Raw genomic sequence first — 17,190 nt, 5'->3', positions numbered from 1 at the left:
TGAAACAAAATGAGCCTAAAAATTTTCTTAATATACATTAACTTAATTTAAAATAAAATTCATGTAAAAAGTTTGAAATAAAATTAATCTAAAAAGTACATATCGCAATCACATTTTTTTATTTATAATATTTACAATTAGAAGAAACAATATCCAATTTTATCCTATTGTTTGCAACTCATTTGCATGTATCAAAAGTGAAAATTTTAAATTTTAATAAAAAAAATAAAAAATTAAAAAATTAAATTAGTATGTCTTGAACTATAATATAATTCAACAATTCAATCCTTTTATTTGTTTTTAAATGTGAAATTACAAATTTTTTATAAATATCTTATGGCATTTCTACTCTAAATAATTTTTTATCATATATGTTTTTATTAAAAATATAAACAATGAATTTTATCTAAAAAATATATATAAATTACATAAAATCATCTTATGATTTGAGACATATTTAAAGTGAACCTTGATGTTTAAAATATAACATTAAATTATTTTATGATTCTTTTTATTACTTTTTTTATTTAAAATCATGATTTTTTTGTTATTTTTAATTTTTTTCTTTTGTTATTTTTTTAAAATTTCTTCTTATCCAATAATTCACTTTTTTTCTATCTAATTTTCTCAATTAGCCTTCTAGCCATTGATTCCAAGCATTCGAAAATTTCAAAAATAACCCTTTAATTTTTGTGTATTGCTTGTATGATTAGATGTTTCGATTATGAATTTGCTCGATATTTACTTTATGATTTTTTGTTGATTTAGGCTTGAATTCAATTTCTAAATTTGGATTTACTAAATATTGTGTATGAATTTTTTTGCCGTGTATAAGATTTAGGTTTGGGTGTGCTAAATTATTTGTATATTGTTTTGATTTATTGAAAATTATTTGCTTTCCCTGTTAACTGCTTAATTATGGGAATTGAATTATTTGTGTGTTTTTGACTTCAGTTGTCTATTGGATTGATATTGATATGGGCTGCGGTACCGGCTTTGCTTGAATGTTTGTTGATTCTGTTGCTGCTTGATTTTCTTCTATTTCTTATGCCTAAGCTATTGCTGCCGTATTTTTTATCTTTGAGGTTAATTGTTATGCCCAAATTGCTCTCCTTCAAGTATGTTAATGAATTGTCTCTTAAACTAAACCTAGAGATAAATTATAAAATCAATTATGAAATCCTAAAAATTTTTACTTGAAGAGAAATTTTTCTACAATTTTTTGTTTTTAATTATTTTTTCTCTTTGTTCATTTTCCTTTTGGTGTGGAATATTAAAAAAACTTAAAAACTAAAAATATTTCAAAATAATTGAAAAAATCATGATTTTGGACAAAAATGTAATAAAATAAATTATAAAATAATTAAATATTACATTTTAAATCTCAAAGACCATTTAAAATTTACCTCAAATTATAAAGTGATTTTATGTAATTTATCTTTAAAAAAAATTATTATTTACTTTTGCAAACATACACTAAACACGTGAAAAATAATGGTTTGATTTAGATTGAATTCGATTTAATTTTTTTAAATATTATATAATATTATGAAAATTTAAAATTTGATTCAAATCCAAATTAAATTTTTATTTGATCTAAACTATCGATTCGTTTTAATTCGATTTATTGATTTATCGATTTTTATTTTTTATATTATTTTAATATAAAAATTTGATATATTTAAATAAATTTTAATATAAAATTATTATTTTTATTTTATAAAATTTTAAAAATATATAAAAATTTTAAAAAATATTATTCGATTTGATTTAATTTAATTTTTTATTTAAAATTTAATTTAAACATAATATATACATTTAATATTTAAATTTGATTTAAATTAAATAAAAAAATCACACAAATTGAACCGAAGTATTCGATTTTCGATTTTTTTTTTCTCACCCTGGGAGGAAGTTATGTTTGGCGCCTCTGATTTCTGTCTCAATCCATGTCCACCACTATCCATCCCCAAAACCACCCACTCCTCCGCCATCACTTCCCTCCAAAACCACCGCCACCTTCACCAGACCCCTCTTCTCTCTCTTCCCAAAAACAAATCCCACCACCACCACCTCCCTCTTTCGTCACACTGTCTCCAAACCTCCCATTTCCAATGACATTAATTCCTTACGCTCTTTGCTTCACCTTTCAGTTCAGTACTGCGATGCTGACTGGCAAAAGCTGTTCATGCTTGTTCTTTCAAGTTCCAAGAAGACTCCCATTTGGGTAATTCGCTAGTTTTAGCTTATCTAAACCTGGGTCTTTTTAATCATTCTTTAAAAGTTTTTACCTCTCTTTCTTGCCCCATTGTAGTAACCTACTCTTCGTTGATTTCGGGTTTTGCGAAATCAAATCAAGTAAACAAATCAATAAAACTTTTTATCAACATGAGTAATGAAGGTATTGAGCCTAATGAACTTACTTTCTTCCCAATTTTAAGTGCTTGTATTAGAGTTTTTGAGTTGAAATTGGGTTTTCAAGTTCATGGTTTGGTTATAAAAAAGTTTTTTTTTTTATTTTTTATAATATTTTCGTTGCCAATGCTTTAATGGGGTTTTAAGGGAAATTACAGGGAGTTTGACGTTTGATGAAATGCCTCAAAGAGATGTTGCATCGTGGGATGCGGTAATTTCGAGTTTGGTGAAGGAAAAGATGTATGAGAAAGTGTTTGAATTATTTCGTGTTATGCAAGGAATTGGTTCGTTTAGAGCTAATTTTTTTCACAATTTAGGCTGTTTTAGTGCTCGTGAAGGAAGTGATGTTTTATGAAATGTGTTGATTGCTGGCTTTGTTCTTCATAGGCAGGGTGATGAGGCGCTGGCTGTTTGGTCTGAGATGTAGGAGGCAGGCGTAAAGCCAGACACAATTACTTTGATTTTAGTTATTTTGGCGTATCTACATACTAACTTGGATTTAGTTGATAAATGCCGTAGGTTATTTCTCTCCATGAGAACCGATTGTGGCATTGAGCCTACTTCACAGCATTATGCTTCCTTTGTTAGTGTTTTAGGACACTGGGGTCTTCTTGAAGAAGCTGAGAAAATAATTGATAAGATGACTGTTGAGCCAAAGGCATCTGTTTGGCGTGCTTTGCTTGACAGTTATAGGATTCATTTCAACACAACCATTGCGAAACAAGTGGCATAGCACACACTGGCAATGAAGCCACAAGATCCCTCTACATACATACTTGTGTCAAATCCATACTGTGCATCTGGGAGATGGCATTGCTCTGAAATGGTAAGAGAGGATATCAGAGAAAAGGGGTTTTGGAAAAATCCTGCTCAAAGTCGGATCATTCTTCAGAACAATGTACGTTCGTTCTATGCAAGGGACAAATCGCATCCCCAAACAAAGGACATCTATAGAGGGTTAGAAATACTAGTCTTAGAATGCCTAAAAGCTGGATATATTCCAGACACTAGCTTTGTTCTTCTTGAGGTTGAGGACCATCAGAAGGGGTTCTTACTTTATCATAGTGCAAAACTAGTAACAACCTATGGCTTTTAATGACCAGAGTGGGAGAACCCATATGGATTGTCAAGAAAATCCTTCTTTGTGGATACTGCTATGCGTTTTTGAAATTTGTTTCTGTCATCACAAGGAGAGAAATTTATTTGAGGGATGCTTCAGGATTTCATTTCTTTCGTAATGGACAGTGCCCTGTAAAGATTATTGGTGATTGATTTTTGCCGTATTGCAAATTCAGTAGCCGCATCCAGTGTTCTAGTACATGCTGACTTTTAATTTTTCACACAACTCTAGCTCTTTTCAGAAGGTTGAAGCCAGTGTCCTCATAAATGTATTATATGTAGAAGTCTTGTAGAAAAAAGAACATGTAAAAGTTTATTTGAAAAAGAAGAAATTCCATCTCTGGCAATGAGTTCTAAATTTCCTGCATAAAAGATGCATGAAAGCCTTTTTTTTTTACATATTGATATTGCGTTGTAAAAGATGTATGACAGCTCTCCTTTCCTTGCCATGCCATTTTTTTTTTCTTACTGATGAAGCTTCGGAAGGCTCACCCACATTTGCCCTTATAATTAAATGCTTCACAAGTAGCATGGGGTTCACCAAAACTAGCAAACTTGATATCACCAAAAACTTTCCCACCCTCACAAATGATAAACTCCAAAAACATGCCCCCAATTCATGAGCATTAGCACAGATTTTTCTAACAGTGACTGTTTCTAAGTTAACATGTATAAAACAAGGTTAATTAATCGGCATTTTAACGTTAATTTCATCTAAGCAATGAAAATATAAAACTTGGGACATTAAGATTAGAGGGACATTAGATTAGAAGTGTGCAAAACTCCAACTGATTCCCTTTGCCAAACTCGATTCAGACAATGTAAAACAACGATTAATCAATTGTTTTCTACATGTTAAAAGTGGAATAAAAAATTCTGCAAAACATATAAAGACCAAAAAAAAAAAAGTTGGAATTAACCAGGAATTACCATGTAACTTTTGATTTGCTTGACCGTCACAGTTTGTAGTTTACGGTAACTAGTAAATAGTAATACATTAGCATTCACCGTGGCAATTGGCTGCCTTACTGGATTTGGGACAATGCAAAGTACAATCACATTGATTGCTCACACTCACGTATTTTTTTTTTTGTCTGAAAATGGTAAAAGTGATCTCAATTTAATTAAGGTGGTGGTACCTTAAACAAAGCTAAGCTAGGCACGTTTCAATGGAAGACAGATATTGCTGTTCAACCGTGAATGCGGTGGCTAGTAATAACAAGTTTTCTGTAATCAATATAGTACTTTTGTTTTGTTCATAAATAAAAAAAAGAAAGTGGAAATGATAAAGGGGGAAAGAATAATATATATTAATAAAAATTTTAAGAATCTTAGTTATCCTTTCTTTCAAATCAAATACTTTCTAAAATTAGTGTGTAAGAGTTGCATTAATTAAAAACCTTTTTTAGCAGTAGAGGTGTTCATTAATTAGACTGGGGCAGGTCCAACTAATTTTTTTAAAAACTCCGTTTATCATATTCAAAAGATTTGAAAATTTTAAAATATATATTGAAATATTAATATTTTAATATTTTAAAATTAAAAATATATATTTAATAATTTAATATTACATATTGAATTTTAACTCAAAAATCTTTATTTAAGGTCGAACATGTTAAGCGGTCTAAAGATAGGGAATAAAGGATGAGGATGGTAAAATTTGAATTTTTATTTTGCATATTTTTTAAAAAACTTCTTATTCAGTAGGTCCAAAAATTGAATAATCATCCATTTGATTAACACATTAATTCTCTTTAAGAGCTTCATAATACTAATTTAATTGCAAACAGACAAAAGCATTGGTGGGAAACATTGTTCCTCCGGTGCCTGGAAGATGTGCAATTTCCACACTTTTCCCAATTGTTGTGCAATTCATATAAGTTGGTTTATTGGCATTGCTACCTAGTTCTCTGGGGGTAATTTCCCCATAGGAAAATTGGTCAATCACCAAATGGAAAAATAAGCAACAATTGGCTTTTACGCTGTATTTAATTTGTCAGATGAAGATTTGTAAGTATTCAGAAATAAGCTTCTTCCATTGCTGCTCGAGAAAAAACCAAAAACGAAAACAGCAGTATCGGATAAGAAGAAAGTGATATCTCACCCGACGTTAGACAGACACTCAGATTGTCCTTAGTTTTGGCTTGAAGCTTTGCATGTTGCATCAACCAAGCGTACGAGGCAACGCTGCAAAGTGATGGGCACCGACAACTAGAGAAGTTGTCATATATAGTATAGCCTTTACTCTCCCTTGCTCTCTTCTTACCAACATGAACTCTAAAAATAGTTGTTTTCTTCAAATCATATCAAATTAATTTTAGTTTTCAAGAATTTAATTATTTATTACATATTAAACATAATAATTAAATGATGATTATTTAATTTTAATAAATTCAATAATGATTTTCTTCTAATATATAATTATATGAAATGATTTAATCAAAGAAAATGACATATAATTGACACTCTTTTTTCAAATTTGAAAATGTATAATATTAATAATGCACAATGGGAGAAAAATAATTGGAAGTATTGTGGGATGTGTCTGATTTTCACAATGGGTTTTTTCAAACAAAGGTAAATGTACATGACTCAGTTAGCAATAGAAAAAGGTGACAGAATAGAAAGTGCAGCTATTATTTCAGAGTGACATTGTCATGTGATTTGCTATTTCTTTTTTATAGAACTTTTCCAAATAAGTTTGATGCCAAGAAATATCAGACTGAACTGGATTGGACGGCCATTCTTTTTATCCTATATATATATATATATATTCAAAATTTACTGTTTCATTGAAAATTAAAGTTCACCAAACAAATCAAGGGTGACATGCATTTATCATACAAGTCAAGTCCCGCATTTTGTATATGGTTTGAATTCTTCATAAGTATATGCCATTTAAATTTTTGATTGTTAATGTAATATTTTGTAATATTATGTAATTATATAGTTAAAGCAATATAAGGAATTATGATACTATCATTAAAATAATATTTAAGATTATAATATGATTATGATATCGTGAGATTCTTTCCTTAATTAATACGAATCTTATGTATGATACTTTGTTTTCTAGCATTGATAATGACAACAATATATATGTGTATATTTTTTATGTGTACGTATAATTATTTTATTATTTGAATTTATAAATAATACATTTGATATAGGTTAATTGAGTGCTTATAGTAATCTCTTTAAAACACACTTAGGGATGAGTTAACTAAATTTATCGAATTAAAATATAAAAGGATTTAGACTAACTTTGTTTAGAGAAAAATATAGAACTTTGATTTACTGAATTGGGGTAATGAATTGTATGGATTGGGAATTCAAAATCTAATTTTGTTGTCAACTATAAAGATGTAGCAATGTAGTTTTTCAGTAGTTAGGAAATTAATTTGATTCACCAGCCACCAAACTACCCAAAACCCAAAATTGCATAAAAGAATTGCAAATGGTCAATAAGCATATACTTAATTTCTAGGCCATAACCAGTTACCAGTTAACCCAAAAACACACATTTGAAGTGATCATTCTATTTTCTTGATAAGTGGTAAGTTAACCAAACTTTCATAAATTAACTGCCAAAAGATTAGCAATATTAGAGCTTCAAAACACTTTAGAAAATAAGGAAAAACCAAAAAAATAGAGCAATTAGATCAATCTAAGTTATAGCAATATCTGAAAGGATTGAGTTTACCTTAAACTGATTTCGAATATTATAGTAATAAAATATTTTGTAAAATATTTTTAATTTTATTTTTTAAAAAATAAACAAAATTCAATAAAATTAAAGTAAATATAACAATAAAATTTCATATTGAACCATAATATAAAAAAATTGATCTTAATAATTTTTTTTTGATGAGTTGAGAAATGAGAATTTGTTCCTTTCTCTCACTGCAAATTGCATGTGAATTGTGATGACAGGGAATGCGATAAGAGGCCCAAAAAATTTAAGATGCTGATGCTTTCGAACAACCAAATTTGGCATTCTCCGTATTCTAGACTCATGAGTTTACCCAAATTTCTCCACCCGTTGCTGAAATAAATGAGAGGCGGACATGCACGAGAAGATTGCAAATTTCATAGCCGAAAGACGAAACTGGCCTTCTTGCCTGTTTTGTAATAAAAAATAAAAAAAAACCAGAGGAGCAAACAACGTAAAACATGAAAAAGGCGCAATAATTATCTTCCCATGTGTCACATACAAAAGTTTTGATAGGATCGGCATCACATCCGGTTTCTAGCAGTTCTTTTTAATAGAAAACTGAAATTCATCTATCAACCTTTGTATTTCTAGAACATAAATAATTTTGGTGTCATTTGCTTTTATAAAAAAAAATTTTAATTTTACATGACAATGACATACAAAAACAACTAAAGGTGATAGGACATGATTTTATATCAAAGATTAAGTAATTTATTTATTTAATTTAATTAAAAAATTAAATAAAAACTTTAAATTTTGTTAATATAAAATGATTAAGTGCATTCTTTCAAAATTTTATTATCGAAACCGAACTTAAGTTAACAAAGCTCATTTCTTTACTAACAGAATAAATTTTATAAATACCAAAATTTTAACATTTAATTAATTGATACACGTATATTTGAATTAAATAAAAATTGTGAATTGCACGAATCCTTGCCAAATTGAATATAAATAATATATTATATAAAGGCAAGTCACTGTGCATGCCAGGTGTATCATTTATTGATTGGGAAATTTGCTAACCAGAGGAGAGAGTCAGAGGATCGCAAATCAGAGGTGGCAGCGCGTGTCATGAAACGAGCGTGAACAGCGAATTATGGAGAGAATCGGTGATTGGAGAGGGGTGGAATTGGAAAATAAAAATTTTGCATGGAGAAGCTCGGATAAAGAGGGCAAAACTGGAGGACGCTTGGCTTAAAGTTTGAACCCTTTATTTCCACCTGTTTTTTAACTTAGCAAACAACTCCAAAAATTCACTTATAAGGAAGAACAAAAAGCCCTTTAACCAAAGAGAAACAAAGAGATATATAGAGAGAGAGAGAGAGATATGGAGAGGGTTTTGATAGCAAACAGATTTTAGATAGAGACTGTTAAGAGAGGAAATTTTCCTTGAAGAAACCGAGAGAGAGATGGGGGATGGGAACAAAAATTGCTTTGCATGTTGTTTTTCAACAGCAACAACATCATCTTCTTCATCATCAACAATCAAACTTTTGTTCTTTATAGTTCCATTGATTCTGGTATCATTCATTGTTTTTGTTTTGGTTCCAAGAAATTCAACTTGGGTTTTGATTTCTAGCCTCCCTTCTTCTTCTTCTTCTTCTTTTGCTCCTGCTGCAAATAGCAGCGAGAAGTTTGGTGCAGCTACGCATGCAGAAGGAAGTTCCAGGGTGGGGACGGTGGTGGATAGTATTGTTCATGGCGGCCTGGAAGAAGAGGCACTGTCAGATGAGGCTGCGCTTAATCACCCAGCTTCACCGCCTCTTGCCGTTGAAGCAGTGACGAAAATTCATGAATTAGTGGGTGCTGATTTCTCTTTTATGCAATTTTTTTTTCTGGTATTTGTCCTTTATATATTTTTTTCTTCTATTCTTATCAGGATCAGATTCCTTAATAAGGATATAATGCTTGTCACTTTCAGCATCTTTTCTTGCCGGCCTTTTCTTGAATTTTCTTCTGAAAAACTAGCAACCAAGAACAGGAGCAGAACAATTAAGATTGATTACAAATTATGATTCATTCAAAAAAAATTAGGACTAATTATGACATAATAGCGTTAAAAACCCTTTAATCATCAAGTTCTTTTTTCTTTTTTTTTTTAATGGTTTTTCTTTTTATTTCCCCCTTAAGATGTGCTAGAAAAAGGTGACACTTTTTTCAAATCAACTTCTTAATTGATTTATTTCCAAGATTGACATATGAGAAAGTCCAGTTAAACCCTTATTTTTTCCTAGATACATTAGTCTTTCTTGATGGAGTTGTGGTGGCTGGTCAAAGCCAGCTTTTTTCTCTCTTTCTTTCAATCGTAGTTATTTTAATAAAAAAACCATTGTCTGATTGGCATAGTCCCTTTTTACTAATTTTTCAGAAATTTTATGTATCACTGCTACAATTTTCTTTCTTCATTGTGTCTGTCCATGCAGTTTATATATTATTGATTTGGTTAGTCTAGAAAATAAAAAAACAAAACGATAAATTTTTGGTTTGTAAGATGACAGTTTTTTTTATTGATCACTCCATCATTGGATGAATTGAACAGAATGAAACAAAGGAAGACAGCTTAAGTATCACCATTAACGGTTCAGATAGCTTAAATATTTCCATTACCGGGACTCCGAATGCGACAATATCCCTGAATGAATCTATTGCTCTTCCCTTGAAACAAAGTAGACAGGTTCGAACAAAATTGGACAAGCTTGAAGCAGGTCTACAAAGAGCTCGAGCCGCCATAAAAGAAGCTAAAAACGGGAGTCAATTACAGGATCGTGACTATGTCCCAATAGGTCCAATGTATTGGGATGCCAAGGCCTTTCACAGGTACCTCTGTACTAACTAACTTAAAAAGACAAGTAGATCTCTTAGCTTCTTTTCTGCACTTCGTTTTATTGTTATTCGAACTTGGAATTATGTCACTAACTGCAGAAAAGAATGAAAAGAGACCTTCATGTGATGATTTTTTGTTCAGCCATGTGAAAAGGAATAGAGAAAAGTAAAGAAACAGATTAAAAAAAAATAGCATCAATTAGAAATTAGAAAAGGCAAATGAAATAATGAATGAAATCAAATTATTTGAACAGAAATTTTCGGATTTCTGGCAAAAAAACAGAAATTTTAGGATGAAAATATTAACACATCTTTTTGGGTTAATATTTTCTGCTTTTTCCTTGTGATTATTTTCATATGATTATTTGTTAGCTATCAATGAACTGCGTCTTGCGATGAGAATGATTTATTGGAGTCCAATTTCCACACGCAAAGGGTAGGGACAAAATAGAGGTAGGAAATGGCCCAAATAAATCCAAAATTAATAACTTGGGCCAGGGGCTGCGCGGTCCTACTGTATTTGCAAGTCGCTTTTTAAGTCCCCATGGGAAAGGTACAAAGCCTAGTGCGTAAGGGACCCGGCAGCCCTGTTGCAGTCTAAGGCAAGAAAATGTGAAAAGGGTCCACTAGGGACCAGGTACCCAAAAATTTTCAGACCTGATGTAAGATTGACCGTAATTCGGCTAAATGAATTTGCATCTTTTTTTAAAAATTTATTTTATTTGTTCATGCGGCTATTTTTCAACATTTAGTAATTTTTTCTCCTATTCTTACGTTACTTGGACCGACCTAACAATGAGATGTATTGGACAAAGCAAATAACCTCTTGTTGTTAAATAAAAAAAATGTGGACTTAAGATTGTTTTACAAGCATTTGCTGCTCTAATTCCCTTTGACTTTAATTCTTTGTAATTGTAGGAGCTACCTGGAAATGGAAAAACAATTCAAGGTCTTTGTTTACAAAGAAGGGGAGCCTCCAGTGTTTCATGATGGTCCTTGCAAGAGTATTTACTCCATGGAAGGAAATTTCATCTATAAGATGGATGTTGATAGCAAATTTCAAACGAAAGATCCTGAGAAAGCTCATGTTTTTTACCTTCCATTCAGTGTAGCAAAGATGGTCCAATTTGTTTATTTGCGCGATTCGCATGATTTTGGTCCCATAAGAAGGACTGTCATAGACTATGTTAATACTATAGCACAGAAATATCCTTATTGGAATCGAAGCCTTGGTGCAGACCATTTCATGCTTGCCTGTCATGACTGGGTAAGTGTTTAATTACTTCAGCATCATAATCTTAATTGATTTTGATTTGAGCTTGAGACTTGACTTTAATACATTAAATCTTCAAGAACTTACGTAGTTTTAATACAGGGGCCAGAAGCTAGCTTTTCCCTTCCATACCTTCAAGAGAATTCCATTCGTGCTCTATGCAATGCAAACACATCTGAAAAATTCAACCCTGTCAAGGATGTCTCCATTCCAGAAATCAATCTCCAAACTGGTAAATTAACCGGTTTGATTGGCGGACCATCTGCGTCTCGGCGTCCAATCTTGGCTTTTTTTGCAGGAGGGGTTCATGGCCCTATAAGACCTGTCCTCCTTGAGCATTGGGAAGACAAGGATGAAGATATTAAGGTACATAAATACCTTCCAAAAGGTGTTAATTACTATGATATGATGAGAAATAGTAAGTACTGCATTTGTCCAAGTGGTTATGAAGTTGCAAGCCCAAGGATAGTCGAGGCACTATACAATGGATGCGTTCCGGTGCTCATTTCGAAAAGTTATGTGCCCCCATTTAGTGATGTTTTAAGATGGAAGTCATTTTCTGTGCTGGTTTCAGTGGATGATATCCCCAGATTGAAGGAAATATTAACAAAGATATCGCCAAGGCAGTATATAAGAATGCAGAGGAGAGTGCGGCAAGTAAGAAGACATTTCGAGTTCAATTCCCCTCCTAAGCGCTTCGATGTCTTTCATATGATCCTTCATTCAGTTTGGCTAAGAAGACTGAACGTTAGGATCAGTGATGATCATGGAGTCATGCCCAACTGATGAATAATACATTTGACGATTCAGGAATTTTTTTTTAGTTCTAATAATAAATCATTTCTAGCACATTCAAAATTGGTTGTGGAGTCCTAAATGAGTCTTTATTTGTTCTATTTCCTTCTCCAATCTTGAAAGTGTTGATAAAATTAGGCAGTTGGTGAGATTTATGCACGGTCATGTAAAGCTTAATGGATAGTCTGGCTGGAAATTCTGAGTCTGCAATCTGTAGCATTCCCATACTGATTTATGTGACAATTTTCTCTGGAAGATGTATCTGACAGACTTGAACATGGATTTCAAATCAGGATCAAATAGTAATTAAGGCGTTTTTAAGGTGGCAATTTTGGTTTATAGTTCAGTCAGGAAATTCCTTTATATCTTAGATCACAAAATTTTAAAGATTTCCCCTTGATTTTCCTTAGCAATGGCATTAATAATTGGTTTCAAGAGGGAAAAATAAAAAGAGGGTATCTTTTCGTATTCTTTCTTTTCCTGAATTTCTTTCATATGAAATCTTTACATTAATAAGCACAAATTGATTGAATGGGATTGCTTGGCTTTACATACAATCATGCAATCAACTAAATTATACGGATTTAAATACTTGGGAAATGGTCCCCTCAGTACAATTGAAAGCAGTAAAAGACCTTTTGTGGTATACATGAGATTATCCTCTTTCCGGAAACAGTAATAGGCTGATCATGAACAGTAAAATTGCCTCGAGGAAACAAGATAGAAATAATAAGGCAAAAAAGACAAGGTCAATTGGCTTGCATGGAGTTGCAACCATTTTCTTTAGCCTGTTTGTTCTTGTTCCTAAAATCCCAACTCTTATTTGAACCGTGTGAATAGACAGCAAACATATGCTCCATTTTACATAGGATTTTGAGTTAAATCTGAGGCAGGAGAGATGGGGGTAGGGTTGAAGACTTGGTTTTCCACTACTTTTTCTTCGTCATCATCATCATCGAAAATATTATTGTTTGTGGTGCCATTGATTCTGGTGACAGGTTTTGCTTCTCTTTTAGTTCTAAAAGGTTCCGGCTGGGTTTTTATTTATAGTCACCCTTTTTCAAAACCTAGTCTAGATATAGCAACTTCACAGGCAAAACAGAGGGATGGCCTAGCGGATTTACGTTTGGAGGTATTGGCGGTGGATGATCACAGCAGAAAAGAAGCTTTGTCAAACGAGACTGCCATTAACAACTCTGTTTCTTCACCAATTTCAGCTGAGCCCCTGCAAGTTCAAGACTCTGTAAGAGCTTTTTCTCTTATACTGCTTGTACTCCTCCGTTGTCTGCTGCCCGTTAATGCCTTGTCAAGAATGCTTTAGAATGATGGTTCATAAACACATCTCCTTTTTTCCTTTACTCCATTCTAGCCTAATTTTGTTTGATTTTAACAAGCTTTTCAGGAAAAAAAAAGAAAGCTCATCACTTAAGGTCTTTCACCGTTTTTTTGAAGTTAACAGTTCAATTGTTGCCTCAAAAATTGAATTTGTTCTTCCAAATCTGGAAAAGAAATGTCTATCACAAATCATATGTTGATTATTCATCGGACAATCTTGATTAAGTTTTTACCTTCTCGTCAATACACTCTTTTTACTTCATGAGACATTACCCATTTCATAGGTAATATTCAGCTAAGAAAAAAAGAGAAATACAACCAATAACCAGAATTGTGTCCCACTCCCAGTTAATCGATGATCACCCTTTGAAGCCAAGAAGACGAAGATTTTGGACGAATTTGGATAGGTTGGAAGCTGGTCTCCAAAGAGCTCGAGTTGCCATCAAAGAAGCTATAAACGGGAGTCGATTACAGGATCCTGATTACAGCCCCGACGGCCCCATATATAGGAATGCTAAAGTCTTTCACAGGTAACATCGACTTAATTGGTTAGCATATTTCATATTCTCCTTTTCTTTTTTCCAAATAACTTAACGTGGGCATATGAATCACTTGGCGTAAAAATAGTATTCCTTTGTTTAGAACAATTAACCTAAAATATACTATTTCTTTATCTCAATACCGAAATTTAGAACTTGAAATGTGCCTAGCGTTTCCTATTCCCTTGGTCGCTTTTTTGGATTGGATCCCTCCATCCTCTAATGATGCAAGTGGGAGGCACTAGAATCCTCAACAAAGAGACAAGGGAAGCCCAAAGCTCGATTTGAATCTAACAAAAACAGAACAAGGCGACGGGAATGATTGGTTAACGTTAATAACGCCTAGAAGAAAGATTCCCATGCAGAAAACGTGCTCGAAGACAACAAGCCTTCTTTGTTTTTTTTTTTAAGAAAACGAATGCCCCGCGGGTTGTCTTCCAGCAATAAATCTACCCCACTGGCCACTAGTCTGCTGCAATCACGACAATCATCGAGCTCGGTGAGTTATAAATTGGAGGGATAATAGATCTGTCCATGATCGAGCTTCCCGCAAGCCAGTGGGTCTGGCTCAATTTGAATCAGGTCCTGGATAAGAATTTTTTAGCACAAGCTTACCTCATCCGAAATATTATTTTTATTATTTAGTTAATTTTAATATTATATATAAAGATATTTTTAATAATTTAATGATATTTTTAAATCATAACTGCATTTAAATTGGCTTCAAAGTCCAGGTTAGTTTGGGCTGGGCTACGTCGTAGCTAAGGTTTTAAGGTGTTAATCGAGCATCCAACGAACTCGACTTATAGATGCCTCTATGTTATAGAATATATAATGTGCAATTTTATTATTGTGCTTCAATTATTTTAATTTAACAAAGATTTCTTTTATTTTGATTCATAATATTTGCTAAAAATTAAATGAAAAATTAGAATATTTCTTAAAACATTCAATAGAATATATTGATTTCTATAATTGGTCTGAATTGCATATTCTTTTCTGTTAAACTTTTTTATTTAAAATCAAGTAAACAATATTGTATAGGACTTTATTTTTCTCTAGTAAGGAAATAATTAAATAATTTCAATGTCATTTAATTTGGGGACTCTTTACTGTAGTTTCCATGGTTTCTAACTCTTAACTTCTTGGATTTCATTTTTTCGTTTTTTCGTAATGGCAGGAGCTACTTGGAAATGGAGAAACAGTTCAAGATCTTTGTCTACAACGAAGGGGAGCTTCCACTATTTCACGACGGTCCTTGCAGGATGTTATACACTATAGAAGGACAGTTTATCAATAAGATGGAGATGAATAAAAAGTTCCGAGCCCTCAATCCTGAAAAAGCCCATGTGTTTTTCCTTCCTTACAGCATAACAAGAATGCGCCACTTTGTTAATGATTTGAAGTCCTTTGGGAGGATCGTCTTAGACTATGTAAACGTTATTGCAGCAAAACACCCATATTGGAATCGAAGCCTTGGCGCTGACCATTTCATGCTTGCTTGCCATGACTGGGTAATTGGCTTATGCAGTTTTAAATCTGATTAGAAATAATGTGTTATGATCCTGTAACAATGTTTCGTTGATTTCTAAATACTTTTAGTTTTGTTTCAGGGGCCTCACACTAGTTTTTACGTACCAGAGCTAGTGAAATTCTCCATTCGTGCTCTATGTAATGCAAACACCTCCGAAAAGTTCAATCCCTGGAAGGACGTATCCGTTCCAGAAATTAATCTTAAAAACAATAAGCTAGAGGGCTTGATTGGGGGGCCATCTCCATCAAAGCGCTCAATCTTGGCTTTCTTTGCAGGAGGGAATCATGGCCCTGTGAGACCAATACTCTTTGAGCACTGGGGAAAAAAAGATCCAGATATTCAAGTTCACGATTATCTTCCAGGTGGAGTGTCTTACTATGATTTAATGAGACAGAGCAAATATTGCCTTTGCCCCAGTGGTTATGAAGTTGCAAGCCCGAGGGTTGTGGAGTCCTTGTACAATGGTTGCGTTCCAGTGCTGATTTCAAAAAGTTATGTGCCGCCATTCAGTGATGTTTTGAATTGGAAGATGTTTTCTGTGATAGTTTCCCTGGAAGATATTCCAAATCTGAAGAAAATCTTGATGAGTATACCAGAAAGGAAGTATATAAGAATGCAGAAGAGAGTTGTTAAAGTAAGAAGGCATTTTGAGTTGAATTCTCCACCGAAGAGGTTCGATGTGTTCCATATGATACTTCATTCTATTTGGATAAGAAGATTAAATGTTAGAATCAATGATGGTCTTGGAAAGATTTCCAACTGATGAATCAGTTGGAACATTTTATCATTTGAAGAGAAGTCCACCAAGTCAGCTGTAATTAGGAAATGTGTTACATAATTCAGGAACAATATTCTTTGGCAATTTGATGCAGAAGTGAAGTTAAAGCACAATTGGAACAAAATCATACTAATAATTATGTCATGCCAGGAAGTACAAACTCTTGAAATAAAAGTGGTGGAACGAATAGCATTTTTTTGTAATTTAAGGATAGAGAAGAATGCAAAAGTTGCTGATATTGTTAAAAGTTTGGATTTGGCATAATTGACCGGCTTAACAAATAATCTAATAACTATACAAGCAGCTATTGTAGTGTTATCACTCCGTCTAACAATAAGGATTTTGATTCAATTGAACATTCGAATATTTATACTTCCCAATACTCAAAAACTTGTGCCGCTTATTTCAATGAGTGATACTTTAAGTTCTAAACTTAAATCAAGAATTGTGCAGAAACTGGGGAGTTCATTAGTTTATCTTATAGTTCGTTTGGGACCCTGATTGAATTGGAGATCATGCTTTCAAATTGACCCTTACTCAATTAGTTGTTGTTTGGGAGTATCCAGCGTTGAAAACTTTTGTTTCAGGCCTTCTTGCTTTTTTGGATAATTGATTATGAATAAAAATTCAATTATCCAAAAAAATATATATAATAATCAAATTACTTTAGGCTACAGTCATTTTTTTTTATCCTCTATCAAGAAAAGAAGATTATAAATTATTACAAACAAATGAAACACAGTACAATTAGAATAAAAGGAATAAAAGATGAGCACTAATAGCCACAAAATTAGAGTTTGAAAATGACCTTTGTGGGCATTATATTAACCCCATTTTCAAAGCAGTAAAAAAGGTGTGTTG

The 17,190-nt window shown here is 32.5% G+C and overlaps 2 protein-coding genes and 1 pseudogene across 3 annotated transcripts; all 3 read left to right on the top strand.

The window, feature by feature from the left end:
- The first annotated feature begins 1,914 nt into the window (after positions 1-1,914).
- On the top strand, positions 1,915-3,890 carry LOC111311002 (pentatricopeptide repeat-containing protein At5g03800 pseudogene; annotated as a pseudogene).
- A 4,346-nt stretch (positions 3,891-8,236) lies between these two features.
- On the top strand, positions 8,237-12,404 carry LOC111311774 (putative glycosyltransferase At5g03795). 2 transcript variants are annotated; one of them, XM_022911464.2, is made up of 4 exons: positions 8,237-9,051; positions 9,792-10,069; positions 10,994-11,342; positions 11,451-12,404. In XM_022911464.2, the coding sequence occupies exons 1-4, from the start codon at positions 8,662-8,664 to the stop codon at positions 12,132-12,134; spliced, it is 1,701 nt and encodes a 566-aa protein (XP_022767199.1). In that variant the 5' UTR covers positions 8,237-8,661; the 3' UTR covers positions 12,135-12,404. The 2 variants fall into 2 exon arrangements, with proteins under 2 accessions (XP_022767199.1, XP_089616036.1); XM_089759910.1 differs by having other exon boundaries at positions 8,376-9,090.
- A 443-nt stretch (positions 12,405-12,847) lies between these two features.
- Positions 12,848-16,576, top strand: LOC111311776 (putative glycosyltransferase At5g03795). Its single transcript, XM_022911467.2, has 4 exons — positions 12,848-13,386; positions 13,827-14,008; positions 15,198-15,531; positions 15,631-16,576. The coding sequence occupies exons 1-4, from the start codon at positions 13,042-13,044 to the stop codon at positions 16,312-16,314; spliced, it is 1,545 nt and encodes a 514-aa protein (XP_022767202.1). The 5' UTR covers positions 12,848-13,041; the 3' UTR covers positions 16,315-16,576.
- Positions 16,577-17,190: the final 614 nt, after the last annotated feature.

The sequence above is a fragment of the Durio zibethinus genome, chromosome 1 (genome assembly GCF_047325235.1).
Source record: "Durio zibethinus cultivar Kanyao isolate XHJ-2024 chromosome 1, ASM4732523v1, whole genome shotgun sequence".
Lineage (NCBI taxonomy): Eukaryota > Viridiplantae > Streptophyta > Magnoliopsida > Malvales > Malvaceae > Durio > Durio zibethinus.
The sequence above is the reverse complement of the archived record's forward strand: the minus strand, read 5'-3'. Positions and strand labels throughout refer to the sequence as shown.

Excerpts from the sequence above, each read along its gene's own strand:
- LOC111311774 (XM_089759910.1), top strand. The coding sequence starts at position 8,662 with ATGGGGGATGGGAACAAAAATTGCTTTGCATGTTGTTTTTCAACAGCA. Across the intron at positions 9,091-9,791 it reads TTATGCAATTTTTTTTTCTG|AATGAAACAAAGGAAGACAG; the intron begins GTATTTGTCCTT and ends TGAATTGAACAG. Across the intron at positions 10,070-10,993 it reads GATGCCAAGGCCTTTCACAG|GAGCTACCTGGAAATGGAAA; the intron begins GTACCTCTGTAC and ends TTGTAATTGTAG.
- LOC111311776 (XM_022911467.2), top strand. The coding sequence starts at position 13,042 with ATGGGGGTAGGGTTGAAGACTTGGTTTTCCACTACTTTTTCTTCGTCA. Across the intron at positions 14,009-15,197 it reads AATGCTAAAGTCTTTCACAG|GAGCTACTTGGAAATGGAGA; the intron begins GTAACATCGACT and ends TCGTAATGGCAG. Across the intron at positions 15,532-15,630 it reads TGCTTGCTTGCCATGACTGG|GGGCCTCACACTAGTTTTTA; the intron begins GTAATTGGCTTA and ends GTTTTGTTTCAG.